This window comes from Symphodus melops (genome assembly GCF_947650265.1).
Source record: "Symphodus melops genome assembly, chromosome: 5".
NCBI classification, from domain to species: domain Eukaryota; kingdom Metazoa; phylum Chordata; class Actinopteri; order Labriformes; family Labridae; genus Symphodus; species Symphodus melops.
The window spans coordinates 7,225,469-7,244,753 of record NC_136695.1 but is presented as its reverse complement, the minus strand read 5'-3'; the positions used below and the strand labels follow the sequence as shown (position 1 = coordinate 7,244,753).

General features: G+C 39.4%; 1 protein-coding gene across 5 annotated transcripts in view; it reads left to right on the top strand.

Moving 5' to 3' along the window:
- The window catches only part of vps13b (vacuolar protein sorting 13 homolog B), a 265,939-nt gene that overhangs the window by 93,770 nt on the left and 152,884 nt on the right, over positions 1-19,285 (top strand). For all 5 annotated transcript variants that reach the window (XM_079344752.1, XM_079344753.1, XM_079344751.1 and 2 more), the window contains 2 exons: positions 11,897-12,003; positions 13,500-13,632. In XM_079344752.1, coding sequence (XP_079200878.1) covers positions 11,897-12,003; positions 13,500-13,632 — 240 coding nt within the window. The remainder of the gene's footprint in view (positions 1-11,896; positions 12,004-13,499; positions 13,633-19,285) is intronic.

Genomic DNA, 19,285 nt, shown 5'->3' with positions numbered 1-19,285 from the left:
AAAGCAGTGACTGCACATTTTCCAACACAATGGTGTGTATGTAGGTGTGTGTTTTTGTGTTTTTTGTTTTGTTGTGTTTTGCTGTAGTTAAGGTGTATATGGTTTGCAGAACAAAATGAAGAATAATGAATCTTAAATAGGAATGCTGTGTTTAACTATTGGTGGCATTATAAAGCATTATGTGAGAAATGGCTCTCGAAAAAAGGAATGAAAGAAAAAGACACGAGCAAATGAAATAATTAGGGTCATCTTATATCTTACCAATCATTTTCTTGTCTTTATTTTCTTGTAATGCCAGTAACTTAGTGATGATAAGTCTAGGGGAGTCATTAAATCACCGGATAAAGGTTTGTAATTGTGGTCCACCGATGAAGCTGCTTTGATGTGGGTTTCTGTTGTTTCTGAAGGACTATCTGCCTGAATGCATTCCCCTAACACAGCTGTTCACTGACCGGCCAGCTTTCAGAGATAAGACGATGAAACGTGCTGAGGTGAAGTGTCCTGAAGTAAAGTACACACAAACAAACTTGACTGGATGAAAAAAACCTGGCCTGGATGAAAAAAACCTGGCCTTCACAGAAAATAACTACTACAGCTTCTTAATACCTGATAATTGAGCCACATGTTGTTCTGACTGTCCAAAAATTACTCAGCATTTAAAAAAATAATTATCTACCTTAAGAATGATACTTTACCTCAAATGAGTCCTCCAGGAAGTTTGGGCACCAAGCCTGTGATAAGTGTGTTAATGAGAAGATGATTGGTTGCCTTGGATGTTATTTAAATATTATGATAAAAATGGTGAATGCTGACATATAGTTTTACAGGCCTTAAGTGAGAGAAAGAGACAAGAAGCAAAGATAACCTCCACTTAAAGAATTGTTGATGAATGTTCATGTTAATATGTTATATGTTAATACAGTTCATTGGGCAACTTTGGGTCCATCAACCAATTACCTGATTTAGATACAATACTTTTCTGCTGAAATATTCATTGAAGTTTCAAACTGCACCAAGCCATGCACAGGCCTTGTTAGAACTAAACATCCAGAGTGCTTTGCTAAAGATACATACCAATTAGCACAGCAGTGCATGTAGCAACTACCACCAGTGATCAATGTTATTGTTTTGGGAAGCTCCCTGCATAACTGAGATAAGGTGTGTAGACAAAACCACAAAGTAAAAAGAAGATTGAAAAAACAAGTGTTAGCCTGAGGGTGATGGGTGTAAATAAAGAGGAGGCATGGTGTTACCATTCTTTGTTTCATCCTTTCGCCATGAAGGTCATTAGACTTGAGAGAAGGCTCTAAGCGGGATCCAATTATTCAAATGTTATCTGATATTATTAAAGGTACCAGATTTGATCAAAACTTGAAAGTGGCCTGATTAAAGGGAAAACAAGGAATACAAAATCAGATAAAATCAGGTTATTTGACATTTTATCCCAAACTTCCAGTTTGAGTTGTTCAAACCTTCAAGTTTGATTGCAATCATGTGGATAGTTGTGAACAGAGCTGAGGAATGGATTCAGGTTGGATTTTTGGTTGAAAGACCAAGACAAAGAGTGGCTTACCTCATCCTGCAGCGCAATAAAGCAGAATTGGATCATTCTTATTACATGTAACCTTTTAAACAACTGGGCCTGGGCACACAACCATTTATCCTTTTACTTGTTTTTTTTACTGTTAAGATGAAGGCTATGATTTTGAGATTAGTACCTATATTCTTTCTGTCTGTTTTGATATCTTGCCTCTCTTTCTCCTGCTTCTCCTCCTTCTTCTCTCCTGCTCTCCAGGCCTCAGGCAGATGTGTTCATTAACCCTGGGTGTAATTATTTTTGTTTTAGTCTCAAATTGCTGACATTTCAACTCAGGGGCTCCTCAATCAGGATTAACCCAAACCGCAAGAAATCACACATCACAGTCTTTTTGCAGCAGCACTTGTTGTCTCCAATTCCAGTCAAATTATAAGTTTATTTTATTTAGTCCTTTTTATACACAGGCCCTGTACCATGAGAAAACAACCCAGACTGCTTGACTGGTTGCTGGTAGGTTATTCAGTATCCACTAATCACAAGCACTTGGTAGGTAAAACAGTCCTCTGTGCTGGCACTGGTACAAAAACATCAAGATTATGCAGGAGTTTAGCAGTAGAACCATCTATTCTACAGCAAATTTCTTCCTTACTGTTTAAATTCTTGCTGTGCGATCCTGTCGAGACTCAGTTGTATTTGCATGATCGTAGTGAGGACAACTGCTTTTTGAAATGTATCTATAACTGACTGAAAGTAAAGTACTCCTAATCCACATTTTATTTTTTTCAATACTTCTTTTTTGTCTATAAAACAGCAGATTTAGAGTAATGGCTGTGTTTTGCTCTCTCTGCCTTAGGGGCCTTAAGGTCCACAGGAACATTCAACTTGTCTTCTTGCCCAGGGGCAATTAGTCTCAACACAGTAGTAATAAACTCTCATCACTCTTAGTCAAGGGTGAGTGTATGTCAGCATGTTACCACAAACGTGTGTGAGTGCAGCAGAAGCAGCAGCAGCAGGAGTTATGGATCAAGCAGTAGTAGTAAACTCTCATCACTTTTAGTGGTCCTCTGAGGACCCTGGACTCTTCTCTCTGTGTGTGGTTTGACCTGTCACGGCCCCCAAGCTCCACACATGCCCACTTAGATAAACAGGCAGTAAACACAGGCAGTCCTAGCCCCACTCTCTTTCCCTCATAGCATATACAAGGTCTGCAGATGAAAGGACTTGTTCTCGACACTAATAGCCACTAGAGAATAGCTTCCATTGGCCTTCTCGTGTTTAAAATTAACAGTTCAGCAGTCAAGTTCATAAAGCTTTAAATAATAGCATACCCCTTTGCTGTTGCATATTATTACTATTATAATTATAATTATTATAATTATTATTATTAGCTATTGTTAAATTATATCACTATTGTATTAGCTGCTACAGAAAGCAAAAACATGTGGAAGAAAACAGCTTGCATAATTAGTCTTTCAATGAGTGGCCATAACTGCTTTGGGAATGACCTCAGTGGTTAGATTCTGGGGGAGGGTTACCTCAAGTGTGTATGGGGTCAATAGTTAATTAATTATAATAAATTACCATTATCTAATTTATTTATTTATTAATTGAAATGTTGTTTCCTTTTCATTTCAGTTTCCTTTTCTCTCTCTTTTTTATTGTCATTGTAGATGTCTAATTATTGACAGTTGTACCAGTTATTATGTCCTGTGAGAATATAAGTCACATGCATAACACCATTAGTGATAAAGGTCGTGGTCACAGAGGGTGGCTGAAGTAAGAGTCAATGTTTAGTCAGGCTTGCTAGCATATCTGAGAATTAGCATGCAGTTGACCTTGTGCTAAAAGGCTTTTTATTAGAGATCATTTTGAGATGATCTCATTGTTTTTACATCACAGGCCATTTTTCTTGGTATAAGAAAGGATAGAGTTTATGGGTTTTGTATTGACCATCCAGCAGGGTTCTTGTTTGCATTTTTCTGCTGTGTGTAGTTCTAAACAGTACTGCTAAAAAAATCATTGAAAAATAGATGGAGTTTTTAGTGAAGCACTGAGAAAAGTACTTAAAGAAGCCCCTGAACCCCACCAACATGTTTCTAGGGTAAAGGCAGTCTGAGGACTTCGGGGAAGCTTCATCCATATCCCTTGCAGAGGTCAGTGAAGTAGTGCTTGGTATGGACAAGATGTACCCTGAGTGCTTCAGTCTCTGCACATTGTTTAAATGTCTTGGCTGACAAGCTTCTTAATGGCTATGGAGAAAAGGAATACAGTGCCTGTGGATTGTCAGACAAAGATTGTGATCCCTATTTTGAAAAGGGCTGCCTGTTTTGATAGGCCATAGATATCTGCCCATAATCTTAATTTGTTTTGTGAACTTTGATAAAGCTTACACTCGTGTTCCTGAGAAATCTTGCGTAGCTGTTTCACGGGCACCAGAACGTGCAGTTTGTTGGCTGAAAAATGAATAAAAACCTTTCCTTAAACAAGTCTTCTCTTCCCATGTGGTCCTCAAAAGGCCACTTATTCTACTGGATTTTTCCTGATTGGATGAGTCTATCTAGAAAACATTATCAGTATGATAATGGTTATGACAATGATAATGACAGTATGATTTTCTATTTCTCTTATACACTCCTCAGGGGTTTTCCTGTGACAATGGCCACAAATGGCATCTTCTTTTTAAAAGGCTTCTTAAGAGAAATCAATGGTTAGCAAGCTGACCTGTGCTGCTCTCACTGGCTGCTGTGTCCCAGCATCACATTACAAGATCTAAACAATATAACTTTATTTAGTTTTTTCCATTATGTAATATGCTTTGTGCACCAGTAGTGTGGGCATTTTTTTATGAACCCAACTTTTTATTAGATAAGTAGTACACTATTTTTATTGACTTAACCAGGCCGAGAGAGATAGCAGGTCTAGTAAGGGTCTTTTCTGTTAGACGTTGACCATGTCCTGATAAATAACACTCAGATTAGAGGATGAGGTATAAGTCTGGCCCCTCTGGCAGTTGCTGCTGTTGCTTTCCTACCTTAAAAGACTTGTCCTTCCTCCCTCGTTCTCTCTCTTCTACGTTTCCTCCCAATTCCCATATATCTCTTGCCTCCCCTCTCTTGCTAATCTATCCCTTCCTGATCTCTTCCACTCCCATGTTCTTTATCTATGTCTCATATCGACCTCATCTCACTGTCCTCTTTATCTGTCCTCTTGGTCTGCAAAAAGCTTGAGGAAATATTTGGGTGTGTCAAGAGAAGGGGACACAACTTGGCTTTTGTACCATAATTTGTTACGGTCGGGCAACTGATTGTCGTTTTAGAATCCTGTGTTGAAGGTGGCCCGAATAGTCTTTGTTTGTGCGCATAGCAGGCATTAAATGCAGCTCTTATGGGTGAAGGACCTTGTCCTCATTCAAATGTGTGCAGACATAAACATCAGCTTTCTAAAACAAGGCAGTCTATGCCTTTACTCTTCTGTCATTGAGGAGCTTTTAAACCGTGGCTTCATTCAACAGTGACTAATTACAGACCAGACTCAAAAGAAGCCTTCCCTGAAGCGTCATGACATAAAAAATCAAAGGTCCTTAGTGAGCGTTCATTCTTATCCATCTAGTCTCAAGCCAGGTTTTGATTTTAATGTTACATCAGTAAGATAGCTTTCACTTTTCCTGTTTATCTTTTAAACCTAAATAAGGTCCATTATATGACGTCAGCAATGTCCTTATTTTAGAAAATGCCTTTATGAATCCTGTTCTTGCTTAAATGGCTTCTAATGAGGAACATGTTATAGTTCTCTCTTTGAGCAAATTCTTGTATTGGTGACACAGCTGTGAACCCCTTCTAGTACAAGGAAAACAGCCTATCAAAACTCATGTTTCGTCTTACATTATATCCCTTCTTTCCTGTATTGCAGCTAAAATAGGTCATCCTGAAACCATTATACTAAATTGCAAAATGGGTCAAATGTGCAACCACTTAAGGCTATGTCTTTAAGAGAGGTAATCTTCAATCTACTATGGCAAGCAAAAAGGATGAGTTGGGTTGTGGATCGTGAACTGAGAGGGACCAGCAGAGAATGTCAAACATAAATCAATGAAGAAGATTCTAGGTGACATTAGCTATTAATAATTGACGTAACTTAACCTGTAGACTGAACAGCCTGATAAAGATACTCAGAGCAGTAGAATTGATGACTACGAGATGATACAATACATTAATAGACTCTACTACATATTGCAGTGCAGTCAGAAGTCAAATTCTTCAGTCCAACTTCCAAAGTGATCTCATTAGCAAAGTGACTTTAAACTGTCACAGGTTAAATAGAACAACATATGTGATTAAGGGAATGGAGATTCTGTAAAAAAGTGGAGAAAATCGAGGTGAAGTAGTCTCAGTTCACCCGACATGCTCTGTCTAATACAGGGCCATATAGTTCCGATTTATTTTGCAATGACAAAAATGAAAAGGTTGCATAGTGAACCTTAATAAATAATATTTTGTTTGTCATGCAAACACTGCACATCCCTTGTAAACAGATTTTAACTTATGTTTTTTTGGGGGGGTTTTTCTGTCGATCAATGAATTGATGTTTATATCATGTAAAAAAAATTTGAGGATAAAACCAAAACAACATTTTATGACCTTTGCAACTCGCTTTTGGGTGAATTCTCCTTGGATCTTTTTTGGAAATTCACAATAAATACGTCACTGGTCCACAAAGTAACCTACAAAGAAAAAGACAGTGGTATTGACAGTATCGCCTTCTTGGCAAAGAGTGAAGTATCAAATGAACAATACAGTACTTTTTGCTTTTTCAATTCATAACTTTTTATGAATATTCTTACTTTACCATTAGTCAAAGTCTTGCCACATTAAGTTTAATTCAAATCTTGCCATTTGTGATGGACTTTTTTTTGTTAGATTGTTATTCTATAAAAAATACTTGAAAGGACCCCCAGCTAATGACAGCTGTAAAATTTCCTGCCTCCCTTTCCTCATGACAAACTGAGGGAACTCCGCTTGAACTGTAGAGAAAGCCCATGAGCCATCTGAATGATAGCAGTGATAAGAAGTGTTCAAGGTAACTGTGCAAAAGACTCTGTGGGAAAGCAGGAGCAGAAGCAGAAGTCTGTTTATTTTAATGAGCTCAGAAGTGTCTCTCCTGTCCCTCTTAAATTACACCGGGGCTCATTAAGAGTTCACACAGTGCACTGTATGTACATGATGGATACTGTAATGATACATTAATGCAATCAGAACCCAGTCTGTTTTATTTCTCATTAAGAAGGCTTGCTATCTTGCTGACATGGACCAGTTCACATTAAGTTTTGTCTTCAAGCATTTTTGTTAGGTGTGATTTGAGGTGGGAGACACTGAAAGATGTATTTCTGTGGACATATCAGAGAAATGTGCAGGAGAAAGTGGACAGACAGAGGGGTAACAGCTGTAATAGTGAATTATTTTATGAAATAGTGAATATTTTTTAACAAGTGAGTCCTTTGTCACTCCCTTGAAGTCCACCAGGCTCCATTTACAAAAACACACATTTTACCCTTTCAAAACACGCAAGTTTGTTTGTTCTTCTGGTTTTATCAAACCCTGTCTTTCTCTTTGATTTTGATCTTTCACACATGCGTATTGAGAGGGAAAACCCACTGATCTCAGGTGAATTGGCTTGTAGCTCAGCTCCAACCGTGCGATCCCCTCATGAGGGGCGACCAAAATATCAAACAGGTTTGATTTTCCTGTGACCAGCAGATTGCCGGTCGGGAAGGGTTTATCCGTGCTCGTTGCCTCCTACACGACTGACGAAATTCGGCCCGACTCCACAAATTCTTGCACGACTCAGAAATCCATCCATCCATCCATCCTCATTTTAACTCATGAAAGATTAGGGCAAAACAACAAAAAAAAGTAATGCGTTTAGATTTTTATTTAGTGTACATCCGCATCAAGTGCAGAGAATTACAGAGGCTCTGAGTGAGAGCAGGCTTTCCGTGGACCAGGATCTATTTCCATTCACCCTGCCTGTGTCCTTCCTGAACCCCTGGGCTACCCTACGCTGAGAGGCGTTGCCCCTTGGCTGCTGGGTCACAGCACAGCAGGGGAACAACAGCACTGTTTAATGGTGCCTGAATGTGATGGGATTTTGTGAGTGGATGTTACAAACAGGATGTGGCTTCAGGAGTCAGTATGTGTGTAGCTGTCGTGCACCTCTATAGGGACGGCTGTGGCTCAGTGGTAGAGTCAGTTGTCTTTCAACAGATGGTTGTGGTTTCATTCCCCCAGCTCCTGCAGCACATCGACACGTCATGTCCAACGTGTCCTTCGACAAGACACTTTACCCCAGGTTGCTCCCGCTGTTTGGTTGGCAACATATGAATGTGTATGTATGGGATAAGCTGGTGTATTTATGGACACCTTACAAAGCAGCCTATGCCATCAGTGCGTGAATGGGTAGGTATGAGAAGTCAGAAGACTAGACGAGCACTATACAAGCTCAAGACAATTTACCATCATAAATACTCACACACAACATATACTGTGCACACTGCTCCCTGAACCCACCCACACACAGCTGAGTCCCTTTTTGGTGTGTCAACAGTTCCAGCTCTTTCCCTCTCTCTCTCTCTCTCTCTCTCTCTCTCTCTCTCTCTCTCTCTCTCTCTCTCTCTCTCTCTCTCTCTCTCTCGCTCTCTCTCTCGCTCTCTCTCTCTCTCTCTCTCTCTCTCTCTGTCTCTTTGTCTTTTCCCTTCTTTCTGTCTTCTCTTACTCACACACACAAAAAAAAAAAACCATGCTCACAGACTCAGCGAAACACACACTACTAGAACACCTGTTGAGCTGCACAACTTGCTCCAGGACACCTTCAAGTCATGAGCTCATCGGAAAAGCAATTAAAGGCAGCGTAGGCCCTGCGCACTGGCGTAATGTTTTGTTTTGCTACTTGGCTTCGAAATTAACCAAACCTGTCAGAAGTCATCTGGCTGACACGAGCTGGGCTATATTTATTTATTTTCTGTTGTAGAAGCTGGACAGAGGGTCCCAGCGCTGCCTTGGGTCCAACAATGAAATGATTCTGAGGGCACGATTAGCGAGCTTGAACATGACTCGTCCCCTCTCTGTTTTCCTTTGGGGGCGGGTGGTGAGCGCCGACTACCCCTTTTAGCCTGTCTTTAACTCTGATGGTGGGGTCATGGTCATTTATTTGCGAGGTTGTGCCCTCTTTAACCCCAATCAGGGATTTTGGTTCCAATTTTGGACTTGATTCTAAACTTGTACTGACCTAACTGCTCCCATTTTATTACATTTAATATTCGTAGTGACTGGACAAAAGTAGATTTTGAGTAGATTATGTCAATGCATGGAACACTTAACTTCATTGAATTTGATTTGATTTGAAGACAGAAAGCTGTGTGAATGTAAGATCACTGTGGCTGTGAGCCCAGAAAGAAAATCATAGAACCGTTTCAGGGCGTAATGATTATATGCCTTTTCTCGCTCTACTGATGCCTAAGAGCTGTGCGCAGCCTGATGTCAGACAGCTGTAAAACAACACCAGCAGCCCCATTCTCTGTTGTAACCCTACTGGTCTTAAAAAGAAAAAAAACATCTTTGACTTTAATAGGTCCACTGTGGGTGTCAAGGTAAGTGTGTTTCTGAAGCTGCCTGACCGAACATTCTGTGGTTGTGTGTCTTTAGAGTCTATTGGCCACTGAGCTGTTTTCTTGAGGAATCATTTAGGAAGAAAGAAAACTAGCCCTGTTATCATTGTCATCACTTTCTGTAATTACCCATATGCCACCCTGTTAGAGCTGAGAAAAACAACAGTTAGCCTGCTGCCGAGGTCACCTTCTAAGCATGCTATGGCCTTTCCATGGTGCTGCGCGCTTCAAAGGACGTGTCACTCTTCTGCAGTAATATCAACACAGTGATGAAACAAGAAAACAGTGTGAATGGTGAAGACTTGCTCTTCAAAGCATCAAAGCCAAGGTTAGCACATATTGTGTTTCTGTGCCACTGTCAAACTACAGTTGGAAAGACATTTAATAGACAGTTTGGCCTGTTTGTTTCAGAAAGAGGACCTTTCGAGTGTTGATGTAATGCATCCAAATGGTCATGACTGACATTGCAGACATGACACGCAGCCACAACAAAACGGCAGCTGCTGGCACAGTGCTTAAAACGCTACAGATACACTCAAGGCAATAAAATAATAGTAATAATAAAAGAACTTCTGCACTGGCTTTTTTCACAACAACATGGACAACTTTGTAAACTGTGACTTTTCTTCAAATTATAACATATTTGTGCCTTTTGAGCTTTTATTCACATCAAGTCTGTGCCAAAGGCCACAGTGGAGTTGCTCTCATTGAAAAAGTTTGTTTTTCTATATATTTGTAAGTGCATTAATTTCTCTGTTATAAGACTAAAAGATACACGATAACAATGGATCTTCTAAAGGAGGGTTTTACTGGCTGTCTGTCTGCAGTGCGCTCTCTGTCTCTCAGAAACGTATTATGACTTTGATTTTTACACTTTGATTTTTAAGCAGAACTAATTTCAACCGACCAATGGTGGAGAAGTAACATTACCAAAAGTTTTATTTGAAGATTCCACCACTCAATGTCACTGTTGTTAGTTTACAATCGCCGTAGATCAAGGATGCAGGCTCTAGTTATAACCTTATCATATTGCTGTCATGTTTGACACATGTTTTCGTCTGTAATTGTGAATCTAAAGCAGTTAACAGATGTTATTTTCTAATGCTAGTCTGTTGAGACACAATTAAGCACAAGAGGCAAGGCTGTAACAAACACGGTATTTAGAAAAACCAACACTGATAACAAAACCAACTAGTTTCCACGTAGCGTTTAGTGTGGACTTTGCACTTTACTTAAAATATAACGTATACATGCACATAGCTGGTGCAACAGGCTACCAATTCAGAGAGCAACTGGCTCTAAGTTTGTTGGAAGTGAGACATAGTGGGTGCAGTGTTAAAGATGGATGGGGAAATAAGATAAGAGACACAAAGTAAACGAGTTTGTTAATAAAAAAATAAGTAGAAAGATAGATCCTTGAGCAGAGAAAGAAATGTCGTCAGTTTGCTCTTTGCACAGAAAGCACTCTATGGTAGTTATAACCATAACTCAGTTAAGTAGAATACAGTTCATTCACTGTAATATACTGGAGATAAGCATACACCATAGACAACAAACATTACACATAAATACACAGCAAACACATATTCTATTGTAATGATTAACACACATTTCTTATTCCTTGTTCATGCCTGCAATAATTCACTTTGCATGTACACAGGCCAGCAGTCAGCTCTTAGAGTGCAGCAAATGAATGCTGTTTTATTTGCATTGTTTACAATGAATAATGGATGAGGGAGTTATTATCGCCAGACTAAAGAGCTAATATGAAATAAATTGTGTGTGTCTGTGAGAATGTAGATCTGATGTGTGTGCATATGTGTGTCAAGGGAAGGTTTTCCACTGCGCTCTATTCAGGCTTTCAAAACACCAACATTTGAGGCAAAGCAACAAGCAATCAGGCTTTGTTATGGGGGAACTTTGCACAACCTCAAGGGCTCCTGCTTAAAGTTCCGTTAAACTGCTAAGTCCTAGAGCTGACACATCCTCCTATCATCATGCTGGGGCATTCCAGCGCAAGCCAGAGACCCTGTGCTAATCCTGCCAGCATGGGAATCATTATTGATAGGATTCCGATGCATTACCTCAGGACCCACTTATTGCTGGTAAAGATTATTATTTAAGAGTTAACCAAAATCCAGAGAAAGTCTTGAGTTTCAGTGAAATTTATCAAAAGAAAATGTTATTCTTGGCATAGTACTGCACCACTTTGAACAGTGTTATAGACAATATGCTCTTTTCTGCATTCCAACAGGCCCAATAACTAACAGGTCACTAGAATACTTCACTAATTCCGGCAAACACCCTCAAGCCAGTTTTTCTTTGAGTTAAGATAGATTTTACTGAAGTCAAGTTCTGCATCTTTTGATCTGGATTATGTTTACTTGTATTAATCATTGAAGTATTGTATTGTCAAACTAATTGTTGTATGTTTGCTTTGTTTCTTTTCTAATTTGTTTTTGCACCAAAACATCGGGTCGAATAATCCTGATGTTGATTCTGAGTGTGAATGAAAAGTTGCCATGTGTTTTATAAATGGTTATTTGGATTTTTAAGCCAAGAAAAATCCACAACCTGTCTTTAACTTATACTTTTTCAATTTCTTTATGTAAATGACTAATCCATCAATCCTATTTTTTTCTTCAGTGTTGAGAACTTCAATCTTCAATTTGTTGCTTTTTGTTTGTTTCATTGATCAGGTGCAGTCCTGCTGCTCAGTGTTCAAGGCATTGCTGTAAACGTCGACCCTGTCTTCTGTACATGGATGTTGTACCAACCTCACAGAGGAAGCAGTAGGCAACAACAGGTACCCAATCCTCGGTCACATTTTTAAATGGTCCTTTTCTTCCTGGCACTTTATGTCATCAATTAAAGAAGTTACACTTGTGATGCGCTACAAGGTTAACCTACATATTTTAAATATGTACCTGTAACATTTTCTATTGATTAAGTCATTCCAAGCTGCCTTGGGGAAATTTAACTGTACCCACCTCCTCCCCCTTTTCCTCCCTTCTTCCTTCTTTTTCTCTGCTACCTTTTTCCATGTGCTTTTCTGTCTGTCTTCCATCCAGTCTCTCTCTATTTATTTGACAGGGATCATGGTGATGGTTATGGACATTGAATGCTTTGTGCCCTCTCTCTCTCTCACACACACACACACACACACACACACACACACACACACACACTCACACACACACACACACACACACACACACACACACACACATGCTTAATCTGATTGCCTTGGATATAGCCCAGGTTCACCCCATAAAAGCACATAAATATAGTAGAGTATGTGAAAGTATCACATTTTCTGTATATATATTTACATGCATTTTTCTCAAAGTTGCTCTGTTTCATGCCTGCTGCAGTTTGGAAAGACCGTCAGCATGCATGTGTTTGACAGACAAAGAGAGATGGAGTTAATTGCACCATCCCCTTACTCTGGAGGCAGTTAGTGAACAGGGCTGAACAGATGTGAAGATTTGAACTGCAGCCAGTGTGAAGTATACACAACACTGGCTCCTGTGTGTTTGGACGTACTGCAGTAAATGTGTGGCAGTGCGTGTTTTTGCTTTTGTTTCTGCACGGCCATCTGCCTCAGCTGCTTTTCAGGGCCACTTCTGAAGGCCTGGCGAGTTAAGAGGAGGTTTCAGCTGAAGGTCAGACAACAGCCTGTGAAGGACAGAGGAAGGGACAGTGAGTCGCGGGGTCAGGATTGCAGGAATTTGATAAGACCTGAGGCGCTCAATAAACAACGTCAAATTGGTGGTGGGGGGACTGGAGATTATATAGCCTCTAACATCATTGTGTGAAATGTTGTGTGAATGGCTGAAAGTAACCTCTGGTATAAAAATCAATTATAAATAACCTAATCTTTAATTGTATAGCACTAATTCTAAACAAATGTCATCTCAACACACTTTACAAAAGAGCAATTAAAAAACCTTAATCTCAGTTATATTATCTATAAAGACGTAGATACACACACTTCTGCAATGCCTCAATTTATCATGAATTCTTACTGTATCTATTGAGTTTCATTAAATGTTCCTTTCTATTTGTCTCTCAGCCTCCCTTGATGTATTACAACTTGCAATAAAGTGTTATGTCTGCTTAGACTCATTTAAGCAATCCTGATCTAAAAGCCATGGAATGCTATATACTGAACATAGTTATATAGCATGCACACTGATTGAATTACTACATGTTCCATGGAAAAGTATTTAGGATACAGTTACACAAAATATTTCCTTTCCCATTGGCTTGTGTTCCAGTCATGGTGTGCTGTCATTGCAGACTCCAGGTACAGTTCCTCTGGCCAAGAGGAGAGAGGACGAGATGTCGATAGGGAGCACACCACTGGCCAGACAGCCCTCCAATCAGGCATCAGACTATGCCAGCAGCCCAGTCAAAACTAAGACAGTTACAGGTAGGTTTGCCAAAGGTACACTACTGATATTCTTACTCCATCCTCATTCATTGATGACTACTGGTTTGGCTGTTGTGTTCAAGTTCTTCTGTCAGTCTTGGTTTTCAGATGTGTTCTATATTAAGATTGATGTGCAGATAAAAACTGCATTGACATGAATGTCTCTCTTGGCATTTGTAATGCCTGCCATTCCTTTGTTCAAGGATATGGTCATTCAGAATTGGACAAACAACAATTTACTGTATGTAACCTTGTTTCTATGCAGAAAGTCTGTGTTACTATGTTGTTACATAACACCCTACAGCTTGCTGACACCCAAATGAACCCATTCTAGGAGAACACCAAATATCCAGGCATGTCCTCCCCTGTTTCCCTGCTTGTGTAGTAATATTGCGGGCTCTGGATGCCCAGAATAGATGAGTGGCTTGGCTGTCTGGCGCTTTCCTCGATGCCAGTTTTCCGCTTTCTCAGACCCCCGTGTGCGGAACAATCATATTAACTACACATGCTCTCACAAATCCACAGAATAAATATTACCTCACAGAAAAAAACACACAGGCTTGTACATACAGTAGGCAGTTTTTATACATGTACAAACACGTGCTTGCCTCCACCAGACACACCAGACACACTCACAAGATCATGTAGTATTCATCTGTTCTTGGATGCCATCCAGACTTCTCTAAATGGATACTATCATCTCTGGGTTGAAACATTGTATCCACTGGACACAAATTGACACATTCCTTGGAACAGAGAAGTTCGGACAGGGAAAGGGAGAAAATATTGTTTTTCAGATATTGTCATGGATACACTTTTCACTTAAGTGTCAGAAACATACAGTAAGCCCAACAACACTATTTATAATCTTATAAAAATGTTAAGTACATATTAATACAAGTGTACAAATGCACAGAAAAGAACCCCTTATAATGTGTTTTTTTATTAATGTTAGGGGTTAAGTGGACCGAGGAACACCTGAAACATCAAGTGCACACACATATACAATACAGCATTCATATGTACCCTTATACTTCCACCTGGGGGGTGGGGGTGGGAGAGAGCTGGAGCAGGCTCTCGGTTAAGGAGCTGTCCATGACACAATACAGAGTCTGACTGAAGAAGTGTTTTTTATTTAATATTCCTATGATATATTTATGATCTTAATAGCTTGCTCCTTCTTTCTCATGCTTCCCTGTAGATGTTATTTGTGTGATCCAATGGAAAGACATGGCTACTTTCATTTCACTGAACTAGTTTAAAGAAACAATAAACCGTTGCATGTGTATGATTTTACCCTACATCAAGTGTTGTGTTGAAAATGTCTTCTTTGAGTCCAGAAAAGTCCATTACAGTTCTTCCTTTGCCTGAAAAACTAACAACTGAAAGGTCACAACGTCTGTCCTCCTGGTGTTACTTTTGCCCATCTGTTTTGTCCAAACTGAACTAATGGCTTTTCCATATACCCGAGCATCTTTGCTTACTCACATGTCAACAGTATATTCTCTGAGAAAGAGTCATCAGTAAACAGTCCCTTTGGTTCCGACACAGTATACAAGTTAAACCAGGCTGCAGCTTGTCTGCAACACTCTGCTGAAGAGAGTACACTGGCCATCAATGCTAATTGCTTTCAACTCCTCAGCTGTTTATCTCTAAGGCCGGTCCTCCATATTGCTCTGTAACTCTTTTGTTTCTCTGTGGGAAGAGTTTCCTTTAGCCCAGTGCTCTGCTCTTTTTCACTTTGTAATTGCTTAGGATTTTTAAATTACAACACAGCCAAAACTAGATTAAATGCAGGGTTGGTAATTTTCGAAAACTAGCATGATTTAGTAAGTAGCATTCCCTCATTGCTCCATCTTCACCCACCCCCCTCCCCACTCAAAAGTCTCATCCTTCACTTACATGCATGGGATAGAGAATGAGCAGGGAGACAGGGAGGCATGTTTCAAGTTCATAAAACTTGAAACTAGTGCAGACATTGGTCAAAGTTTTTACAGGTTCACAACTGCTACAGATTTTCTTTGTTCCTTTTTCAGGGTTAGGGTTAGGGCACATTAATTATTTTCTGTCACAACCTTAAGACAGTTTCAACCAGAATGTGGAGAAAATTACCAACCCTGTCTTTAAGCGATATGATGGAGTTAAGCAACTTTGAGATGATCATTAACAGCTATATAATGATATGACAAGTACAGCATTGATCCTCAAATTACAACTTCTTGGAGTCATTGAACATCAAGTTGTTACTGCCTATATACTGCTTTTACTTCAGGTTCCTTAAGAAAACTGTAACCACGGTAGAGTGGTGTTTCAACCAAGTCCCAGGAGCTTTTGAGTTCCACTCAAAACACAAAGGAGTTAGAGTATAATCCTTACCCACTGATAGATAATTATTCTCAGAGGTTTTAGTTCTTCAAAGCGTCCTAAAAAATGCTCTTGCTTGATGTCTTTGCTGCCCATTAATAATTTGAATACATGCATTGAATTTAAGATGTAACAGGACTGGTTTTATTAACAAATTCAAGCTAGACACAGTTTAATAACAAGGGGGGCTTCCCAATGTGTAGGCATGAGCACATACTCTGCAGATAGCTGCTTTTAACTTCCTTTAATTTAACTCAAGTCACAGGTTTGTTTGAATTTGGCTTAGTATCACCATTGAAAAAACAGTTTTTAACATGTAATTATTCTTCACAGAAAAGACTGTGTGACTACAGAGGAAAAACAACCTTCACAAGCTTGTACTGTAGTCACACTACAAGCTTGTGAAGGTTGTCTTTCCTCATTTTGACAAAGATTTCTGTCTGCCCACATAATGATACGACATAATAGTTCTCATATATCTAGCCTTTAAGTATTTTCTATTCGTATGTGTCCCTGATGTTCTTACTGGCAGCCGTACCATGTTTCCGTTCAAGAACCTGCCTTACCCTGAGCTTCTCATTGTTTTCAGATGTATTCCTGAGTAGCGATCTCCTGGGCTTTTCTTTTCACCTTTAAATTAGCCTTTGGCTCTCTGAGAATATGAATCCTTTGCTGAGAAATCTAACATACGTTCTTGCTGTTCTGCTTCAGGATTTTAAAGACGTTGTTTAGTTTCTAAATGCCTGATCTAGTCTGATGATGGGATTTAAAACTATATTTTTTTCTCTAGGAGGACAAGGAAAAAAGAACATGTGGAAGCAACATTTTAACATTTGTAAACTGCCGACTGTAAATCTACAAGGTAGAAAACAAAATCTAATGGGGGTCAGGGCTGTGGGCCTCACAAAAACTATTCCTGCTGATTGGTTTTCTGTGATCTCAACCGTATCACATCAGCAAAAAGAGAAGGAAAAAAACCGAGGCAGAGAACAGGAAAGAAAGTCCAAGTTTCATGGATGACAGGCAGAATTTCTGGAAAGACACAATTCAATATATTTGGGAAAAATAAATTGCAGAGAAAAAGCAATATACATCCAGATACACATATATATATTTGAGAGAAAGCACTGATGAAAAGACTTCAGGCAGAACTACTCAGTAATACATAACTTTAAACCAAAGCCAAGTAGCTTGATGGAAGTCAGACAGGTTTTTATTGGCTGCTGTGCGCTTTTTAGAGGGATAATGTTTTCATTGCGGAGTTATTTATGTAGTTTAATTTTTCTGGTAAAGCCAATAATTTATCAAGGTAATGATGGTTGGACTGGGAAAAGAAAACAAAAGAATTGAGGAACAATAAAATCGGAGGCCCTCCTGTGATGAATTGTTGAACAGTCTACTCTCCTTACTAGATGTGAAAGTCTCTGGTCTTTGCACATTGATGAGCTCTGTCAGACCTGACTCCCAGGACAGACCAGTCCAGGGAGAATAGGTTTGTCCTCATGTGTCCTTTTTCTGTGTTTATGAGTGATAAGGGCATTTGGCCTGTGGATCTTGGCTTTGGATTTTGAAGTTGAAGTGAACAAAGTTCAGTGAAAAGCTCAGGCTGACTCGTGGTTCACCTGACATTGCCTGGATTAGTGTGAGAGTTAGAGAGGGTTAAGTTCAGATGGCAGAGAAACGGGAGGGAAATTGAAACTGAGCTGTGATGATCTCACTGGGGACATTTCAAAGAGACTTGGTGTCACACTCAGGACGCATAATTTATTTTCATTCTTTATTTGTTATTTCATAGTCTAGCTGGCTGACTCCATCCTCTCCGTCTTTTTTTTTTTTTTTTTGAAAGTATTTCAACTGAATATTGTGTAGATTGGATAACAAAGTTGTGTAGGATCATGCTGAGCTCTGAAGATGATGATCATCACAATAATAAAAGTGAAGACTTTTGTGATGAGAAATGTGTGATTAAATTTTTTTTCTTGTTTAAGCTATGAAAGTCTCTATGCCTTGAATTGACATTTACACAGTATTTCTTACCCAACTAATAATGTTGAAAGAAAGAGAAAGGAGAGAAATAATGTGGACAGAATGTTAGAAAAAAACGTTGATCAAAATATTTTACCTGGTCAGTATCATGTACTGTATTTAGTGCTAAAACAACCAGACTGGCTGTTCAAAGTATCCTTTGCTATCAGTTACAGTATGTCTTCCAATTAAGTCTCTTGCCTGCATCCCTCCCGCAATGCTCCTAGACAGATATAATTAACTATTTTTGCTTGCAGTTGTACTGTGTTTGTGTGTGTGTGAATTTCATCCATGTTTGTATTTAGTTAACATTTTCATGTACCGGTAATTGTTTCAGATGGCTGGTTGGGCATAAGTTTGTGCTTGAGAGGTTTGGGTTAACTTGTATGACCAACCCCAATTCATCAAAAGATAGGATTCAAAACATCAATGATTAAAACTGGATTGAAAACCAAATATTTGGATTCAAGTACTTGAAGCAGGAGATATTGGCAAGGGTAGGTATGTAATATATTACAGTATATGAGGGCTATACAGGTGGCTCTGAACATCTCCAACTCATATCAAATGACAGGACAAACTCTCACACACTTTGTTTTCTGCTGCATTATTGATGTTTTGTGCATTTTCAGTGGTGGCTTTAAACGTTTGGTTGCTGCTCTGGTATAAATGTGTTGACCCCTCTTGCTAAGAGATGTGATTGAGTTGTTAAAAACGATGAATCATCTCCTTCATAACACTGTATTGTTTATTGGGGACTGGACTGGCAGCTTCAAACAACAGCTGAAAACGAAAAGAGTAGGTCAAGAGGCAGTCGTTGGAGAGAGGGTGAACGAAACAGGGCAGGGGAGTTCTTTATGGCCAAAGTATGGCCCATAAGATATTAGCCTAATAGCCTAACAAAAGGCGAAAATGAGGACATGGCTGAAATGGCACGAGACAAGGAGAATAACCCCGCTTTGATAGGACTCTCAGGACTCGTTAGGCCTGAGCAGGTTTTAGAGATTTAGGCACTATTGTCATGTTACTCCACAGCCATTTAGATCTCACGCATTCTCTCTGTATCCGATTCTCTATCCCTACCTGCCTCTCGTTTTCCCTCAATACCCTTGCTGGAGAGATGAAGTGCAGCAAATCATTTAAACAATATATGGGAGTTGCATACCAATTAGCAACCCCTGGAGTCACGAACAGTGTCCTGGAACAGTTTTTAAATCACAGGGAAGAACTGCTCCCAGACTGGCCTTGCATTGTTATAGCCTAT